Here is a 17,500-nt window from a genome sequence, read left to right on the forward strand (position 1 = left end):
CTGCCGTGTGCCAGATCTAAACATCTGAATGGGCTTTTAAAGAAATCTGTGCAGAATCGGGCTGTCAGTTTAACAAGTTTAAATAACCTTGTGGATTAATTGCAAATTAATTAATTGGCATGTCATTAATGTATTTAGATTGAACTACGGCTATCAAGTCATTCAAATATCAGAGTTTGATGGTTTACTGCAGTCGTGTTTCTCTCAGTAGCATCTGTTCACAAATGAGCGGCGAACGAGCTCTGAATCGACCGTGACCCCTGAACCCGTGCAATACGAGGAACAAACGTGGCTCTTTTTTTTGTGCCGAGACCCTCCGTTCTCTCCTTCATATCCCACCCGGAGCGTCTGCATGCAATCAGCCCCGCTGCTATTCCTGTAGCTCACCTTTCCCTGCCGTATAATCACCGGAGAATCAATTGTGCACGTATTTCACCCATCCCTTAGTGAAAGGATACGGCTTTTTTTAGAAAGCCACTTCTGATTACACAGAGCAAGACAGAATAAGAAAGGAAGCATTTTAAAGCTGCGCTTCAGCGAAATCCTCTCTGCTTCGAAGCCGACAGGACCGGCTTTCATTAGAACCTCATTTACATCAATTTGCATGCATTTGCATACAAAAAAATAGCTATTTAGGCAGAAGTGTAGCGTCACTTTGCAATCCGGTGGACAGGTGAACAATACCAGAGCGTTTCAGTGTTCGTGGACTTTAAAGAACATCCTCCGGAGTTAAATGAGTTTCTGTTTATATGAGACGCCCCAAACCATTATTACAGTAAACAAGAGCTACGGCAACTCAAGCACGTAATAGATGCATTATTTAACACTCGTATTGACATGAGTAATCAAAGCAATTTAATAATCTACCACCTCATCTGCTGGAGAATCATCATTTATGCTTTATTACAAATGAACTCATTATGTTGTAATGGAGGATGAAGAACAAACTTGTTTTATGGCTGTGTGAATGTGAGACGTGACTTTGAGATCATGTTGCGTTTAATAATTCATTATTTCAAAACATTTTTAATATAGTGCACAAATCATATGCATTTTTTATATGCTTCATTTGCTGTTTTTTGAATCTTGAGAGCTCCATCTAATGTAATTTCATTGAAAAGAGCAACCAGCGCATTTTGCCTTCATGCATTTGGCTGAAGCTTTTATCCAACATTGCATTCAAGGTGTGTGCATTTCTGTCAGTCCTTGCATTAACTATGAATCAAACACATGATCTTTGCATCGTGAGGTTTAATCTAAAGTTCAGGATTCTCTGCAAACATACAGTATTTCTGTAAATGTGTGGAGCTGAATGACAGCATGGTCTCTTATGAAGAACTACACACATTAAATCATCATCTCAGACTCATTCAACCGCACTGATATGGCTGTACACCTCTAGGGTTTTTAGATGTAGGAAAGTGGTTTTAATGCTGTGTTAACATATCTGAAATTTGAATTAAATGCATGCAGCTCTCAGAGCCCTGCTTCATCAGCTGAAATCAACTGTAAGACGTGGTAGAAATAGTATGATTTCATGCATTTTGATTAGCTGCTGCTTTATTCACAGAAGTCTTTGAATCGGTTTGCATTAAACAGATCTGAATGAACTCAGTGCGTATGCAGTGTTGATATCAGGAAAAGCAACAGCTCATCTTGGCACACCAGTGTGTCATTGGCATTTTTGCCTTACTAAAATATCAGAAAATATGCCAGAACATTCTCATTCTCGTATTGCTGACTTAAACTAGATAAGAATTACTGTAGGAGCAGCAGGAATCTCAAATCTGTCTTACGTAAACACATTCGCCTCAAGCATATTCATCCTCCAGTAACTACATATATTTGGATAAGGATTAAAAGTTACATGTTTTTTCCCCCTATTTTGTGCAGTATATATGCAGTATGCAGTAGTATACAAATATAATATTAATATAGTAATATAATATAATATATACTAAATTAATACTGGATTGCAGTAAACAAATGTAACTAATCAGTGTTATTGTAGTGTCTTTGTGTATCAAAAAAAAAAAAAACATCATGATATCAAAGTTCTTATTTGTATTTCACTTTGTTGTTTAAGTAAGCTAAAAAATATAAGAATTTTTTTTCTTCTCCAAATAAAAAAATGTTTTTTGGGGGGGTTTCAGTTTTAGTTTAGTTTAAAAAACACACAGGTAGAGCAGTGTTTTGGTGTGTGTCCAGTGGTTTTATTGCAGTACAGTGAGTGAATCTATAATAATAATAAAGCAAATTCAAAATCTTAATAAAAATGAAAATATCTTAATACTAAATTAATACTGGATTGCAGTAAACGGGTTTAACTTATCAGTGTTATTTTAGTATATTTGAGATATCATAACATTGTGTTAATTTAATACACACATAATGTTTTTATAACTTTTATTTCACTTTAAAGGAAAATAAAAAATGGATTACTCCACTTTCAGAATATAAATTTCCTGAGAATATACTCATCCCCATGTCGTAAAAAAACAATTTCAGTTTTTATTTTTTGAGGAAAACATTCCAGGATTTTTCTCTATTTAGTGGACTTCAGTGGTGCTCAACGAATTAAAGGTTAAAAATGCAGTTTCAATGCAGCTTCAAAGAGCTCTAAATCCCAGCCAAAGAATAAGATTATTGGTTATTTTCTAAAAAAAAAAAAAATATTTATACACTTTAAAAAAAAAAAAAGAGATGTCTGGTCTGATGTGAGCATCTTTGCACATCTGCATTTGGCAATTATCTGCCATTCTTTGCCTCACCTTTTCACCTCTCCATCTCTGTCAGCTTGGACATTTTCTAGAGTCCTAGTTGTTCCAGTCGTCTTCCATTATGGAGAATGCTTCTGTCAACCTTCAATGCAGCAGATTTGTTTCTGAACTCTTCTCTAGATCATCGCCTTAACGCAAGTCTGTCACTGAGCTCTACAGGCAGTTATCTTGGTTTTTGCTCTGATCTGCATTTTCAGCTGTTAGACCTTTTCTGAGAGGTGTGTGTCTTTCTAAATCAGACTCATTCAGATGAATTTGCCACAGTTTAACTCCACTCCAAGTGTAGGAACATCTAGAAGCAATATGAATGCTCCTGAGATACATTTCCAGTGTCCCAGAAAAGGGTATGAATACTTATGCAACGGGTTCTGGATTATGAGATGTAGATTGATGTGGAAAAAAGTAATTTAGAGATTGATCCTACAGGCTCATGTCATGATCATTTCTGTCTCTCTGTGTCCATCAGTGCCTTCGGTTGCCCGTATTCTGACATGAACATGAAGAAGGAGGTGGTGCTGCCGGATCGTCTGGGAGGAGAGAAGCAGATCACCTTCGTCCCGGTGCACTTTGTGCAAAAAACCAAACGCCTGTGTCCAGATGAGGACGATGAGGAGGAGGAGGAGGAGGAAGATGGGAAGGAGGACATCAGCCCTGTGGACAACAGGTTTGTCAGTGAGACTGAGATACTGTATCCCACAATGCAGTTCAGCGCTCCTTTAAAACACAGTGAATAATATCAGCAGACCAAGAGTTAACGGCTCAAGGACGTAAAGATGTCCACATCAAACGATATTTACAAAAGTGATTTTATGTCCATAGAAAGCATGTTAAATGTAAGTCAAGTGTCTACTTTTAAGGTTTTAAATACGTTTTTGGAGAATAGAATGTCACAATTTTGCTGAAAATAATGTTAGATTGTCATTCAGTGTAACAATATTTATCTACAAATTTAAGCAACATGCTTATTCTGACTTGTACATATATAAAAGAATAAGGAAGAATATTACATTTTATTATGTTTTAAATGAGAAATTCTTACTGACAAATGGGCAAAACCTAGGATTTAAAAAATAAAAAAATAAAATGTAGAATTGCATCTATTTAGTATTTGGGGTGAGAATAATTTATCTTTGAATGTTTCATAAATTAATTTTTGGTGTAAATATGCCTGATTTTTACACTAAAATGACATTTTAGTGGGTGTCTTCTGTAAATTAGCGAAAAATGTAGGATATTTATTTTTTGCTTAGTGCAATTAAAACTTTTTTTTTTATTTTTATTTATTTATTTATTTATTTATTTTTTTGAAAAATGACAACAATTTAAAGCAGCATTACACTTATTGTTTTAATGCTTAAACCCTTTTTTGTCTTTGGCCTGAACACATTTTTATATGAAATTGGATTACAAATGTGCCAAAATATTATTTCAGTTCTTTGGCAGGGAAACATTTCTAATTTTTTTTTTTTTTCATTTGTAGTTTTTTTTTTTTTTTCAGCATCATTTCAATGAAAAAAATGTTTTTTAATAATTTTAGTTTAATATTTAGTTTATTTTCATTTTTATGTTTTTTTTTTAAGTTACTATTTATTTCAGTCAGTTTTAGTTCCATTTTAGTTATTTAAAGTAAGTAATTGTAGTGTTTCTTATTTTCATTTAGTGTAAGTTTTTCATTTAATATTTATAGTTTATTTTATTTCAGCATTTTGATGAACAAAAATGTTTTGTTTTTTTTATTCATTTTTATGTGACTTTTTTTAGGTTTAATTTAAATGTATTTAGTTTATTTGCAGTTAGTATTTTTTGTGCATTATCTGAAACTTAGTTAATTATACTTATAATGACATTAGCACAATGATATTTGTTCAGAATAATGCATATTTAAATATGTGTACCAGATTTTAATATTTAAGAGTTTAGAGGAACGTTCAGAGAATTGAAAGGTTTCATTCGGTTTGTACGTTTACTATCGATTCCTTCTTCTGCAGCATCTCTGAGCAAATGAAAGGTGGTTTAATTTTGAGTTTGTGGATAGACCCAGTCAAGCGCAGGTTTTTCTCCGTCAGCGGCGTGTGTGTGTGTGTGTGTGTGTGTGTGTGTGTGTGTGTGTGTGTGTGTGTGTGTGTGTGTGTGTGTGTGTGTGTGTGTGTGTGTGTGTGTGTGCGTGCGTGTGCGTGCGCGTGCGTGCGTGCGTGCGTGCGTGCGTGCGTGTGTGTGGTGTTGTAGACTGAGAGAGCCATGTGGAGCTGCAGAAACGCTGTCAAACGCCCCAGCATTTCTCCTCCACAATAAAATGCGTCAGCAGCTCGGCCGTTTAATCGTGCGTATGGAGTCGAGTCAATAAACAGACGTGTTACACTGCTAATGTTATGTAGAGGTTTGAGAGAGGCGAGAATCACAGAGCTGATCCGTTCAGAGGCTTGGAGTCGTGACAAACCGCCGCTGATGCCAAGAGACCGATCCGATCCGACCCACTGCAGAACACCAGCAGATACCGGCCGCTTCACGCATTCAGACGCATTCAGACAATCAGAACATCACTGCTGCGCATGCTCTAACCTTGCAGAGGATTCATGCACTAGTCTAACTTTTATTTATATTTTGAGTTGCCGTTTATTTTTATAATCTCAGTTTTTCTTTTAGTAATTTTATGTTTTTGTCTATTTTTAAATAGTAAAGATAGTAAAGACTTAAACAAACATTTCTATTTTGAATAAATGCTGTTCTTTTAAAATTTAATTCATCAAAGAATCCTGAAAAAGTATCACAGGTTCCAAAAAATATAAATATTAAGCAGCACAACTGTTTCCAACATTGATAATAAATCAGCATATTAGAATGATTTCTGAAGGATCACGTGACGCTGAAGACTGGAGTAAAGGCTGATGAAAATTCACATTTGATCACAGAAATAAAATGTTTTAAAGTATATTAAAATAAATTTATTTTTGAATTACAATAATATTTTTTAAAAATTACTTTTTTCTGTATTTTTGAACTTTGATGCTCAAACCTTTTTTTTAGTATTGATATACTAGTGTAGCTTTTAATATTTTAGTTAGTTATTTCAGTATTGTTTTGTAATTTTATGTGGTTTTGTCTTTTTTTAAATTAGATTTATATTTTTGTAATGTATTTTATTTTAGGTTTTTGCTATTCACATCAATTTTTTTATTTATTTATTCATTAAGTTCGCAATTTCAGTGCTTTAACTTATAACTTAGTTTAGTTTCTTATTTTTGTTTTATTTAAGATTCTAATATTTTATTGCAGCATAATTTCAATTAATTGTTTGTATTTTTGTTCCGTTTTTGTCATTGGTTTAGGTTTATAATAATTTTTAATTTCAGTTTTAATTTTAGTTATTAATTTTCATCAATGCTTCATTTGTTTTTGGAACCTGTGATATGTTTTTCAGGATTCTTTGATAAAATGATAAAAAGAGCAGCATTTATTCAAAATAGAAAACTTTTGTAACAAGCACCTCGTTCAAGGTTTGGGGTTGGTAATTTTCCTCTTTTTTTTCCTCTTTTTGAAAGAAATTAATACTTTTATTCAGCGAGGATGTGTTAAATTAATAAAAAGTGATAGTAAAGACTTATATTCTTTGGAAATATTTCTATTTTAAATAAATGCTGTTCTTTTAAACTTTTTATTGATCAAAGAATCCTGAAAAAAGTATCACAGGCTTCAAAAAAATATTAGGCACTGATCAACACTGATAATAAAAGTAATAAATCTAAAGTATATTAGAATGATTTCTGAAGGATCATGTGAAAAAAAGCAAAAATTGCTTTTCTTACTTAGATTTTTTTGTCTTGTTTCCAGCCAAAATATCGAAAACTTCTTAAATCCCTGTGGTGAGCAAAATAATCCAGTTGTCTGCCTCAAATAAGATTATTTTTCTTACACCATTTGCAAATTATTTAGCTTGTTTTAAGCAAAAACTCACTTAATTTAGATTTATTTTTTCTGAAGACAAGATAATTTTTACTTGTCTAGAAAATCCTTCTAGATTTAAGAATTTGTAGATGTTTTGGCTGGAAACGAGACAAAAAAATCGAAGTAAGAAAAGCATTTTTTGCCGTGTGAAGACTGTAGTAATTGCTGATGAAAATTCAACTTTGCATCACAGAAATAAATTATATATTAAAGTATATTAAAATAAAAAACTGTTATTTTGAATTGCAATAATATTTACAAATATTGCTTTTTTCTGTATTTTTTTTAACTTTGAGTATAAGAGACTTTAAAAATCCTACATTTCCCAAGCAGAAAATATGTTTACTTTTTTTTGCAATAGTTTATTTAAGCATAATAATCCTGATTCAGACTAATGTGAGATGTTAAGAGTTCTAGTTTCATATTTCTGACGTGTCTGTGTCCGTCTCAGGGTGATGATGGCGGCGTATGACGGTGCTCCTCGTCTGCGCGGTCGTCCTGCGATGGTGAAGAGAGAGCTGAAGGACGAGCCTGTGACGGCGGGACAGAAGCCGCTGTCGCCCCTCGGGAAGAGAGGACGTTTGCCCAGCAGGTGAGCATCAGTCTGGAACCAATGCACCAGCAAAACTAAAACAACAGCAAGCTCAGATGAGACTGCATTTTCATGCTTGTTTCAGAAATGACAGATAGGTAATTTTTTAATGTGCGTATAATGTATTGAGTGATGTTTTAGGCGTGCACTGACATATGCATGAGTTCAGAGCGTGATTTAACCCTATAATGAACATTCTGTCATTTTGTCCTCATTTGAGTCTCATCCATTCATTAAAAAGTCTACATAATCAACTTTTTTATGCTTTTTCAAGAGGTCTCTAAGAACTCAGTTCCATAACATTGTGTGTTTTTTCCATCAGATTTAAGGTCATAAAAATATTAAATGTCTATAAGTTATTGTCATTGTAAGACATTTTAAATTTGGGAATGGAAAAGAAGGAATTGTTCAATGGCTTAATGTGGGTTTTTTATCATTAACTAAAACCATTAATAAGTAGAATAATTATTAAAAAGTAGAAATTCATAGAAATAAGTTTTAAGTACTAAAATAACTAAAAAATAAAGCTAAAACTAAACCTTAAGAACTATATGTGACCCTGGACCACAAAACCAGTCATAAGGGTACTTTTTTTTAAATTCTGAAAGCTGAATAAAAGCTTTTAATTGATGTTTGGTTTGTTAAGATAGAATAATATTTGGCTGAGATACAACTATTTGAAAATCTGCAATCTGAGGGTGCAAAAAAGTCAAAATATTGAGAAAATCACCTTTAAAGTTGTCCAAATGAAGTTCTCAGCAATGCATATTACTAATCAAAAATTAAGTTTTGGTATATTTATGATAGAAAGATTAGAAATATATTCATGGAACATGATCTCTACTTAATATCCAAATGATTTTTGGCATAAACCGGTATTTTTGACCCATATAATGCATTGTTAACTATTGCTACAAATATACTTGTGCTTATATAGATATTTTACAAAAAAAAAAACAATAAAATGTACAAAAATAAATAAAAATACAATGGAATTGCTGAAACTTTATCTAATATTAAAATAATAATAAAAAATACAATGCAATCAAAATATTAACAACAACTATAAGTGTATCAATAATAGTCAAATAAGACCTACATGTTTCAAAGTAAAACAAATATAGTGTAAATTATTCTCTAATTCACATGTATTCGCCGATGTTGAAGAAATGAAAAGATGTTTTAAACTGATTTTAAACTGTTTTGCAGCTAAATGCATTGCAGACGGTTTAATTTCATGAATTAAGCTGGGAAGCACTTCACAATAAATTTCATTAGTTCACATTAGTTAACATGAACTAAACATTGGTTAATCTTTCTTAATGTTAATTTTAGCATTTACTAATGCATTAGTAAAATCAAAAGTTGTGTTTGTTAACAATAGTTAATGAACTAAATGTGTTTGTATTTACTAGCATTAACAAAGATAAATAAATACTGCAATAAATGTATTGCTCATTAGTTAATACACTGACTAATGGAGCCTTATCGTAAAGTGTTACCATAATCTGATCTACAAGGTTTATTTTAGTATTATGTGGGTTTGTTCTGTATGGACATACAGTGATAATGCAGTGTCTTAAAGATATTACATTTGACTTTAAGGGGAGACACTGCAGCCGAAAATGCTGTTATTTCATGCAGATTTTGTGCTTTTTGGTTTTTCATGAAGTGTTTTTTCAGACTAGTGGAAAGAAAACATCTAAAAGACAGTGTTAAGTGTTTCTTCTATAGCATTTTATCGATTTTTGTCAATAGATTTTAATTATAATCCATCTTTTTAAAGGCCAAGAGTTTTTTTCTCCTACACTGAGCCGTAAATCTCCACTTCAGCAGCTCTTACACACACCACACTTTACATTTGTATTCCTGTCTATATCCTGAAGGTTTTTACAGAGGGATTTGTTCATATAGAATTTGCTTGATTATATTCAACATTTTATTTTATAGATTGTTTTCTGCCTGTTAAGTATTTTCTGAAACCAAATGAGACACCCAAAATCCCCTCTGTAAAAACATTTGACTTTAATACGCCAAAAAAAATTAAACAAGAATTTTGAAATTGAAAAATTCACTTCATCCAGTGTTTACAATGCAAAAAAATGCTTTTCTTATTTTTTTTTTTTTTGGCTTTTTTCCAACCAAAATATCAGAAAATTCTTAAATCAAGATGGATTTTCTAGATGAATAATAAAAAATGTTTTCAGAAAAAAACAGCCAAAATTAAGTGATTTTTGCGCAGAACAAGCTAAATAATCTGCCAGTCTTATTTCAAACAGAAAACAAGATAATTTTTCTTACCCCACTGGCAGATTATTTTGCTTGTTTCAAGCAAAAACACACTTAATTTTGATCATTTTTACTCGTCTAGAAAATCCTTTTTGATTTAAGAATTTGTAGATATTTTGGTGGAAATAAGACAAAAAAAATCTAAGTAAGAAAGATTTTTGTACTAGAATTGTATGCAAATTGGCACATATTTCATTAAATAATGGCTCATTTGCATATTTAAACCTAACATTTTAGAAAACTTGTAATACAAAAAATGTTAACAATTATCAATCTAATCAATCAGCTGAGTAAGTACAGTAAGATGATAACTATTAGCTATATTTTTTACCCTGTTTACTGCAGTGTCTCGCCTTAAAAGCTCTGTGGAGACGCTAGTACAGAAAGCATCATGAATGCTGACAGAATTGTCATTATTGGCTGAAGTGAGTGTTTAACATCATGTTTAATGGGTCAGAATGAGGCTGGTTTCCGAAGCTCAGGTCAGGTGGGTTATCATGAGCAGTCAGACTGGAGCTGATGTAATGTGTGTCTCATTAGCAGAGTCACGTCTCACATACAGAGGACAGAACCTGACACCTGAACACCTACACACACACACACACACACACACACACACACACACACACACACACACACACACACACACACACACTGAATGTGTGTGGTTTGACAGGCTCTAGAGAGAAAGAGTGAGGCCCCCAGCGGCCCCCGTTCTTCTGACTCATGCGTTATAATACAGCACTGACACTCATTATTCACTGCACAAACACACAAACACACAAAAGTGTGGATGTTTTCTGTCTTCGATTGAAGGTTCATTTAGGTAGAAACATGATATATTTACATTAGACTCATGCTTTTGAAGAATGCATTCAACGTTTGCAAAATATTGCATATTATCATGCTGGAACATTTATTTTAAAGTGACAGTTCTCCAAAAAAACATGAACATTCTGTCATCATTTACTCTCCCTCATGTTATTCTAAACTTGTGTGAGTTTACATTTTGAAGAATTTGTGTAACTGAACTAGGGACGCACCGAATGTCCAGCAACTGAAATTGAATAAGCGAAAAGGCCAAATCAATGATAGCGAACGATGAGGTGATGCAGTCAAATAGAGGCGTGCACTAATGATCAAACGTGTTCAGTGTGGAAGCATTTAAAACTGTCCGAGAAAGATGCAAAAATCATTCCAAGCAGTGACAGCGAGAGACTGTTTAGTATCGCATTGTTGCTGGTTACTGTCTAAAATTGCGAAATGGCTTTAAACCATTAGTAAATAAACCACAGAACGTTATGCAGGAGCGTGTTTACCCTCCACACAAAGCACGCAATTGACAATCCCCTCAGTTTGTTCGGCTTTGGCCAAGAATTTTAATTTCGGTGCATCCCTAGACTGAACAGTTGCTGGTAGCCATTGAATACCGTAGTGTGGAGAAAAAAATACAATGGAAGTCAATGGCTACCGTCCACAGCTGGGTGGTAACTGATTACTTTCAATCTGGATTACATAATCAGATTCCAAAAATGAAGTACTTGTAATTAGAGTAAGTTACATTTTAAAATACTCATCATCAGACTACAGTTATTTTTTTATGGATTACATGATTACATGTTATTCACACAATAGCAATACATTATTCACCATTATTGGATTCTCTTTAATTGTTATTAATATTATTTTTTTTCAATTTTCCTTTCTAAAATGTGACCCTGAAGCACAAAACCAGTCTTAAGTAGCACAGGTATATTTGTAGCAATAGCCAAAAATACATTGTAACAAAATACATGGTCAAAATTATTGTATTTTTTTCTTTCTTTTATACTAAAAAATGATTAGGATATTAAGATAATGTTCCATGAAGACATTTTGTACATTTCCTACCATAAATATATCATAAATCACTTTTCGATTAGTAATATGCATTGCTGAGAACTTCATTTGGACAACTTTAAAGGTGATTTTTTTTATTATATTTAGATTTTTTTTTGCACCCCTTTAGATTACAGATTTTCCGATAGTTGTATCTCAGCCAAATATTGTCCTATCATAACAAACCATACATCAATGGAAAGCTTATTTATTCAGCTTTGATGTTCCATCTTCAGAGTTCTCAGACATTGATAAATAGACTTGCAGAAAAAACTTAATATATTAACTTGCATTATTTTGATTATTTTAATTTTACATTTTTATGATTTAATCACTTGTTAGCCTTTCATTAAACTGGGAAATCTTGATGTAGTATAACGTTCAACGCATTTTATGTTGTTAATTATAATAATGAACTGAATATATTTTCTCACTCTATTATTATGGTACAAGATCACCTGTTTAAATCAGTGTGATAAACGAGTTATGCTCAAAAGTAATCAAAAAGTAATCTGTGATGTGATGGATTACGTTATTGACTACTAATTTGAAATCAGTAACGGATTACAATTTGCAAGTAATCTACCCAGCTCTACTGCTGTGTTTGGTTTCCAACGTTCCAAAAAATTGTGTTCAACAGAAGAAAGAAACTCAAACAGGTTTGCAACAACATGAAGGAGAGTAAATGATGACAGAATGTTCATTTTTCAGGTGAACTGTGCCTTTAATGAGTCTGTTTTGCTGTTTTCAGCTCGTCAGAGAGAGTTTCTTTATCCGTTTCCAACCATGAATCATTGATGTTTCATTTACTCTTAATTACTGAATGTTTGGGAGGCTTTTAACATCCTCTGAACATCCACAGATAAAAGAGTCGCTCGGAGCGAGAGACGCTCGTGTGTTCGCTCTCTCTGCGATTGCAGTCAGACTGTCGCTCTCATTTGAGTCTAGTTTGTGTGTAAGAGATAGAGATAGAGAGAGAGTGTGTGTGTGTGTGTGTGTGTGTGTGTGTGTGTGTGTGTGTGTGTGTGTGTGTGTGTGTGTGTGTGTGTGTGTGTGTGTGTGTGTGAGAGAGATAGAGAGAGTGTGTGTGTGTGTGTGTGTGTGTGTGTGTGTGTGTGAGAGAGATAGAGAGAGTGTGTGTGTGTGTGTGTGTGTGTGTGTGTGTGTGTGTGAGAGAGAGATAGAGAGAGAGTGTGTGTGTGTGTGTGTGTGTGTGTGTGTGTGTGTGTGTGTGTGGTGAGAGTGTGTGTGTGTGTGTGTGTGTGTGTGTGTGTGTGTGTGTGTGTGTGTGTGTGTGTGTGTGTGTGAGAGAGTGAGAGAGAGTGTGTGTGTGTGTGTGTGTGTGTGTGTGTGTGTGTGTGTGTGTGTGTGTGTGTGTGTGTGTGTGTGTGTGTGTGTGTGTGTGTGTGTGTGTGTGTGAGAGAGATAGAGAGAGTGATGTGTGTTCAGAAACGTCATTAACGGTCTCATTTAAGGCTGTAATAGATGTTGAGCTGTGAAGAGCGCTTGTAGCCGAAGGAGGATTTTCGCATCAATCCTCTGTGTTTCTACAGAAGGAACATTTAAAGGCTTCATTGCACTTTTAATGCACTTCCTACAGCTTGGTTTGTCTTCTTTTCATCCTTTGAGTCCAGATTTGGGGTAAAAAGCTTGGTTTCAAAGACTTAAACTGAAGTCAGACGGCCTGTGCTGCTGCTTCATGAGACACTGATCTGATTTAGAGTCTCAACACTGATTAGGAAATAACACATCAGAATAATAATAATAAATATGCATTTAAGCATATTAGAAAAAAAAGACATGTTATTTAGCAAGGCTGTACCAACCTAAATCAATATAAAAAAGCATTTTTGGTGAATCCCGGTGAATCCCGGTGATTTACCATAGAAATACAGTGTTTTCGAGCCCTTTTTAACTGTTATAGCGCCAGCTGTGGTCTGATCTCCTTCAAACGCTGCATGCTTGTTTAGAATCACCTGTCACATGGGCTCACCAGCTTTTGTGAAGTTTTGAGTTTTCCTTTAGGCTTTACAGCATTTGGGGTAAATTTGGATGGGCCTCTTTTCTAAACAACCCTGTTCAGAAGCTTCCCAAAGGCTAAATTTCAATTATTGACCTAGAGAGCCCAGAGAATTCTACTGCAGTTTTTTCCCAGATTGAGCAAAAAACCTAGGACTAGTTTGGTTTTTCTCAGTCATTTGAACAAACGGTTTGATTTAACAGCAGTGGTTCTAGAGGCAAAGTTGAATGTTGTGAGTCAAACAGGCCCACCAAGTTTTGTTCCAATAGGCCTCCGTTAACCCTGTCTAACAGGTGCCCAAATTTTGTCGGTCAATGCCAGCCATGTTTTTTGAGATACGCAAATGTCCTTCTAGACACTTGTGGCACTTTGGCCCAAGAGCGTGCACACTAATTTTCTTGTTGGCAGGACAAATGGTTGCGCAGTTATAGCCATTTTAATGTTTTTTCCCCTCTAATAGCGCCACAAAATGGCCAGGCTCCGCAATTTTTTTCATGTGACCTCAGATTGAACTCTTACATAAGTACGTTTGGAGGAGATATCTCTTTCAGTTCAGGAGTTAAAGACATTTTACTAAAAGTAGCCCTGCCCCTTTTGAACGTTTTGGCGTCCCTTTGCGTCAGAGAGTCAAAAGTTCAACTTTTTTTGATAATTATTGATATTCGCACTTTAGAGAATCTTTCTGCACTGGTTCTGATCGGGCGAAAAACCTAGGACTAGTTCACAAAAGTAGGTTTTTCAAATAATGCAAAATACCCAAAAAACTGAGCCATAACTAACGGTTTAGGAAATATGAGTGATTTCATACTTTTGTGTGCTGTAGTGATTTGGCGAATCACTGATTCACTGAGCCATTCATAAAAACAGTTATTTGATTCACTCCTGAATGATTCAGACGTTTTGAAAGAATCGTTTGAACGACTCAGTGATTCAATCACGAACATTGCTGCCATCTGCTGGCGGTTTGAAGTTTCCCATCACATTCTTTTCCAACAAATTTCTATATTCAGAGTTTTGTATTTAAAACATTAATCTTATACCATTATTTATGCAATTATAAGTCCAGTCTAAATGTATAAATACCACATCTAAATGATGCATTTTGATGATGCAAATGTCACTCCATGCAGCGTCTGTGCAGTGCTCAGATGAGTTTTGTTTACATGATTTTTAATGGATAACAGTAGCCAGTCATTCATTCACATTGATGAAGAATTCAGAGAAAAATCTTGCCAGTTTTCATTTACATCTTTTTATTTATGTAATTGAATCATTTTGTAGAATTGAATTTTAAATGAACGAATACTGCGTGGTATCGCGATACTTCAACTGGTATAGTATCGTAAGTCATTTTTATGGTATCGTGACAACCCTACAACCAACCCTCCAAGTTTCAAGTCTCTACGACTTACGGTTTAGTCTGCACCATCAGTTTTACTTGGAGATTGCTGATCCATGACCAGTCTAACAATTACAGTTGGGTTTCAGTGCTACACGGTTAAACCCCTAATAATAATACTGCCCTCCAAAGGCAAAGTGCAGTAACTACGCCAACACTGAAACTGAGAAAAATGCCTTTAAAGTTTTTACGCCAACTAGTCAAACATGTTGACACTCTTGTTTCTCTGGGACAAAATTGAACCAGGAGACTTTGCCACAAGACAAAACCGTTGTCACAAAGTAATTTTAAGCCTTAACTCAATTTTGACCAAATGCGTAGTTACTGCGCTTTGCCTTTGGAGGGCAGAATAGAGCTAGAGTAGGAGGAAATCAGTGCTCAAAAGTAATGTATTCAACTTCAGGATCTGTTTAGAAACTGTGTTTTACAATTTTTCTTTTTCTTTTTAGACTCTCTCAGTCCACGAAGTATCTGCGTATCAAGGACGAGGAGGATGACATTGATGTGAACAGCGTTATTTCAGGTGAGTGTCTGTAATGTGTTTAAACCTTGAAAACACTTCTGCACTTTTTTAAATCAGGCCTCTTTTATTTGTGTTCATCGGATAGTTTGATGCAATGTCATCTCCAACGTCTCACATTCACATGTCCTTTCTCCATGCATTAATGTTCTTCTAATGTCTGAGCACAGTTTTGAGATTCGGTTGCATTGACACCTGGACAGGAGACTGAAACATGCTGGTGATTGTGTTTATCTGATCTTGAGCACACTGGTCTGCTCTCCATCTGTCATTCAGCCTGTTTATTTGGCTTCAATAATAATTGGGCTCCTCCATACTGAGACTGCAGATGACTTGACTTCTGTTAAGTGTCCCATCTGGATGTGATTTATAAAGAAATGAGCTGTTATGAAGCATTCACTCCTAGATTTTTTGGATGCGTGAGAGACAAGCTTGCGAATGACGTTATTTCCAGTAGAGCTCCGCGATTAATCAAAATAAAACCAAAATAGAGACAAATTTAATTGAGCAAACATATGCATGTGTTTCAGAGTGATGTGCATTGATGTGTTCATTTACACGTGAGCAGCTCATGATCCACATTAACTTGGCAACAAACCTTCAGATACTTGTAATGAGAAGCACTTTCAACCAAAGAGAAAGGGTTCCGACGTTTTTTTTTTTTTTTTTTTAATAAAATAAATGAATACAAAATAAAATATTATCTGTTGTATAATTTCTAAATACTGTGAAATATTACATTTTATATGAAAAAATGTATATGTGACCCTGGAGCACAACAAAGTATCACAGGTATATTTGTAGCAATAATTAAAAATACATTGTGTGGGTTAAAATTATCGATTTTTTATGCCAGAAAATAAAGATCATGTTCCATGAAGATGTTTTGTAAATTTCCTACCGCAAATACATCAAAACTTAATTTATGCATTGCTAACAACTTTAAAGACAGTTTTCTCAATATTTAGAATTTTTTGCACTCTCAGATTCCAGATTTTCACATAGTTGGATCTTATCAAATATTGTCCTATCCTAACAAACCACACAGCAACGGAAAGCTTTTTTATTCAGAATTTCAATCGATTGGAAGGTTTAATGATGCTCTGAAATAGGCCAAATAGCCCAAAATGTGACCGTGGACCACAAAACAAAGGTCTTTTTTTTTTTAAATTGAGATTTATCCATCATCTGAAAGCTGATAAATAAGCTTTCCATTGATGTATGGTTTGTTAGGATAGGACAGTATTTGGCCAAGATGCAATGCAATAATTTGAAAATCTAGAATCTGAGAGTGCAAATAAATCTAAATACTGAGAAAATCGCCTTTAAAGTTTTCCAAATTAAGTCCTTAGCAATGCATATTACTAATAAATTACGTTTTGATATATTTACAGTAGGAAACTTACAAAATATCTTCATGGAACATTAAGCTACTTAAGACTCCAGGGTTTATTTATTTATTATCAGGATATTTTCACATATTATGCCGTATCATTATTTATCATAATAATCATTTACCATTAATAAGGGAAGGAAATGTTTTGCACATGTTTCTCAGACGTCGGGAATGAATGTAAACTGGTTTGTTCACTTAAAAATTATCAAAATAAATCCACAGGATTTACTCTGTGGAGTTTAAATAATATTTTTCAAATCTTCTTCAATTGAAGCCAAACTTTTATTCTGGTAGTTTGTTGTGTTTAAATTTGTGTTTTAAAGTTTGATTAATCCATATCCAGTAAAAATGTCCAGAGATTCTCATCGTTATCAGCAGTTGTGAAGCTGCTGCTCTTCATCATACGATATCCAGCGTTTCACAGCAGTTTCATTAATTGGCATAATTTTCTGATTGTTTCCATGGAGATACGAGAGCCCTCCAGACCAGAATATTCATAACTGTCAGCAGTGGACAGAAGTGTGTGTGTGTGTGTGTGTGTGTGTGTGTGTGTGTGTGTGTGTGTGTGTCTGTGTGTGTGTGTGTCTGTGTGTGTGTGTGTGTGTGTCTGTGTGTGTCTGTGTGTGTGTGTGTGTGTGTGTGTGTGTGTGTGTGTGTCTGTGTGTGTGTGTGTCTGTGTGTGTG

General features: G+C 34.3%; 1 protein-coding gene across 1 annotated transcript in view; it reads left to right on the plus strand.

Annotated features, from left to right (window-relative positions):
* Window positions 1-17,500, plus strand: part of LOC141300395 (lethal(3)malignant brain tumor-like protein 4) — a 77,636-nt gene that overhangs the window by 29,442 nt on the left and 30,694 nt on the right. Inside the window, exons 11-13 of the mRNA XM_073830666.1 lie at window positions 3,247-3,444; window positions 7,174-7,314; window positions 15,350-15,423. Coding sequence (XP_073686767.1) covers window positions 3,247-3,444; window positions 7,174-7,314; window positions 15,350-15,423 — 413 coding nt within the window. The remainder of the gene's footprint in view (window positions 1-3,246; window positions 3,445-7,173; window positions 7,315-15,349; window positions 15,424-17,500) is intronic.

This window comes from Garra rufa, chromosome 24 (assembly GCF_049309525.1).
Source record: "Garra rufa chromosome 24, GarRuf1.0, whole genome shotgun sequence".
In the NCBI taxonomy this organism is placed as follows: domain Eukaryota; kingdom Metazoa; phylum Chordata; class Actinopteri; order Cypriniformes; family Cyprinidae; genus Garra; species Garra rufa.